We start from the raw sequence: 3,656 nt of genomic DNA on the forward strand, positions 1-3,656 counted from the left end.
CTGCCATGCATTGGCAGCAATGCAGCGCCCTGAGTCAGAGGAATCCCCACTGGCTACAGGGTACTGTGCATGTCTCTGATATGCAGTCATTGCTCAGCTGCTCTCGCTGAGCAGTCACATGTCTCTGTGTAGGCCAGGACCCATGTCCCACAGAATTCGACAGCAGAATCTGTGTTGGCCTCAACCTGAGCAGATTGTTACCCTCTGCACCTTCCCAAGAGCCCCTGTGAGCAGCTCCCCCTTCTTCCTGGCACTATGATGTCATTGCTTTCTGTCCATGATGCAAGGTGTTGCTATGGCAACACAGCACTCCCTAGCTGTTTCCTGGGTTCTTCTCTCACCCAGCACTTGGGGCTGGCTCTTGGGACTGCAGGTAGGATTCAGAGGAAGAGTGTGCGGCAAGCCCTTCTGAAATGAGCCAGCGGAAGAAACCTAAGAGTCACAGTCCTGCCGGCCATGGATCTAGCACCAGGGACCTTGCCTCAGAGAAGTACAAAGACTATTGTGCTGTGGTAATAGACACTGGCACTGGCTACACCAAGAGTGGGCTGGCCGGGGACGAGAAACCGCGGTCCATCCTGCCGAGCTACGTAGGGGTTCCCAAGATCAGAACCAAGGACAGCCCCCTATATTACATTGGGGAAAGCATCCCACGCAGGAGCTCGGAGGTGACCACAAGCATGGTGATGACCCATGGTGTGGTGACTGACTGGGACGCCCTAGAGATGTTATGGCACCACATCTTTAATAGAGAGCTCAGTGTATGCCCCAAGGAGCTGGCCGTGCTGGTCACAGATGCCCCCCTCTCTCCGACCACCAACCGGGAGAAGATGGCCGAGTTGCTGTTCGAGAGCTTTGAGGTGCCGGCGATGCTTGTGGCACACCAGTCCCTGCTCTCGGTATATTCCTATGGGCGCACCAGTGGGCTAGTGATTGGCTCTGGCTATGGGACCTCGTACACTGCTCCTGTCCGCGATGGCTACATCTTGCCTCACGCCACCTACCGGTTGGACATGGCAGGCAGCAGGCTGACACGTTACCTAGCCAAACTGATGGGGGAGTGTGGGAACCCCTTCCAGGAGGAAGAGCTGGAGCTGGTCTGCAAGATAAAGGAGCAGTGCTGCTACATCCCTGAGGACTTCCAGGCTGAGCTGAATGGGGATGAGAAGAAATACCTCATGGACTTCACCCTTCCCGACAAGCAGGTCATCTCCATTGGCAGTGAGCGCTTCCGCTGCCCTGAGGCGCTTTTTACCCCCTCCGTCCTGGGCTTCCCTGAGGTGGGCATTCACATCCATGCCATGAACAGCATCAGGAAGTGCAAGCCGGAGCACCAGGCAGAGCTGCTGGCCAACATGGTGCTGGCTGGGGGAACCACCATGCTCCGCGGCTTCTCTGAGAGGATCAAGAAGGAGCTGCTCAGGATGGAGACAGTGGGCAAGGGGCAAGTGGGCATCCTGGCTTCCCCCCACCGCAGCTACTCGGCGTGGCTAGGTGGCTCCATCATAGCATCACTCAACGCCTTCCAGAACATCTGGATCAGCCGCCTGGCCTACAATGAGAAAGGATCTTTTGTAGTCCACCGGCACTGCTTCTGAGTGGGCAAGCTGGGCGGGCACAGGGCATGAGAGGCATGGGTACGGGAAAGTCCCTCTATAAACGCTGCTTACGGGACAACAGGCACGGAGCTGGCTTCCTCGCTAGATGCTGCCTGCCAGCCTCACAGAGGGGAAACCCACTGGGGCTACCCATGCTGAGCAACAGAAATCATGGGGTCTGCACCATGGGCAGACCAAGATGGGCATGTGCACCAGATCTGAGCTCCATGGGTAATGAACAGGTGCATCCATTGGTGGGGAAGTTCCCAGGGAGCACCCCTGGGGTCACTGCTCATCATTCCCTATACCCACCAGTTCCCCCTCCACCGCAGAAAACACTGCCTATCGTACTTTATACCTCCCAGATCTCCACCCGCAGAACACACTACCCATAGTACCCTACACCCACAGCTCCCCCTCCACCCTGGAACAAAGTGATCATCGTTCCTTATTCCCCCTGCTCCCCCTCCCCCTTGGGAACACACTGCCCATCTTCCCCTATACCCCACAGCTCTAGCCTGCCTGCAGGAACACACAGCCTGTCCTGCTCTATATCCCCCAGTTACCCCTCCACCCTGGAACACATTGCCTATCGTGCGCTATACCTCCCGGCTAACCTGCCACCAAACACACTGCCCATTGTGCCCTATATCCCACGGCTCCCCACCTCGGATCACACTGCCCATCGTACCCTATACCCCTGGTTCTCTCCTCTCCCACCCCCCTGGAACACACTGCCCATCGTACCCTACACCCCCTGTTCCCTCCTGGAACACAGTGCCCATCGGGCCCTATCTCTCTCAGCTCCCCCCCACTCCCCTGGAAAACACTGCCCATTGTGCCCTATACCCCCCTAGCTCCCCCTTCCCCCTGGAACACGGTGCCCATCATGCCCTATACCTCCTGCTCCCTGCTACCTCCCTGAACACACTGCCCATCGTGCCCTAAACCCCCAGACTTCCCCTCCCCCTCCTCCAGGAACACACTTCCCATCATGTCCTATACTCCTCCCTCCCCCTAGAACACACTGCCCATCGTACCATACATCCCTGGCTCCCCCTCCCCCCAGGAACACATTGCCCATCATGCCCTATATTCTCTGGATTCCCCTTACTCCCTGGAGTACACTGCCCATTTTGCTCTATACCCCCTTGTCACGGAGTGTGGGGGAGTCAGGGCTCTGCACCCCTCTCCTACTTCCTGCAGTTCACCATGACTTTCAGCTAGCAAAACAAAAGGTTTATTAGATAACAGGAACACAGTCTAAAACAGAGCTTGTAGGTACAGAAAACAGGACCCCTCAGTCAGATCCCTCTTAAAGGATGGGGAGCCCAGACCCAGGTTCTGAGCCTCCACCTGTCTCCCCAGCCAGCTCCAAACTGAAACCCCTTCCTGCTGCCTCATCCAGCCACATGCCTGGCCTCTCCTCCAGCCTTTGTCCAGTTTCCCTGGCAGAAGGTGTCACCTGGCCCCAACTCCCTCCTGGGCTGAGGTTACAGAGGGCAGCCACCAATGTTTAAGACAAAGTGCTGCCCATCAAGTATCATCCATCAGTGAAGTCACAGTCTTATTGCCCATCACCATCTAGTACTGGTGCAGTACCTCAGGGAAACAGAGGCACACCCTGTGTTAACAGAAGACAGTAAACTAGTAAAACTCCCATGCAACATTACCAGGTTAATACTCCCTAGTCCATCACATCTCTCCTCCCTTCAAGACTGAACTGAGCGGGGTCACTCTAATCAGTGACCTGGGGAAGTTCAGGCCCCCATCTCTGGGATAACGCATCAGCTATCACGTTGACACTTCCCTTCAGATGGACCACCTCCATATCATAATCCTGGAGGAGCAGGCTCCACCTCAGGAGCTTGGCATTGCTCCTTTGATCTGGTGTAGCCAGGTCTGGAGAGAGTGGTCAAATAGATATGGCTGTAGTTTCTTAAGGGCTCATGCCATAGCCAGGCATTCCTTCTCTATGGCCGCGTAGTTTTGCTCCCAAGGTAACAACTTCTTGCTCAAGTACATGATGGGATGTCGCTCCTCCTTTTCATCAACCTG

The 3,656-nt window shown here is 55.9% G+C and overlaps 1 protein-coding gene across 1 annotated transcript; it reads left to right on the plus strand.

Moving 5' to 3' along the window:
* The first annotated feature begins 413 nt into the window (after positions 1 to 413).
* LOC127053648 (actin-like) lies at positions 414 to 1,598 on the plus strand. The gene has a single exon (XM_050958729.1). It carries the CDS (start codon positions 414 to 416, stop codon positions 1,596 to 1,598), a length of 1,185 nt encoding a protein of 394 aa, XP_050814686.1.
* Positions 1,599 to 3,656: the final 2,058 nt, after the last annotated feature.

This window comes from Gopherus flavomarginatus, chromosome 6 (assembly GCF_025201925.1).
Source record: "Gopherus flavomarginatus isolate rGopFla2 chromosome 6, rGopFla2.mat.asm, whole genome shotgun sequence".
Classification (NCBI taxonomy): domain Eukaryota; kingdom Metazoa; phylum Chordata; order Testudines; family Testudinidae; genus Gopherus; species Gopherus flavomarginatus.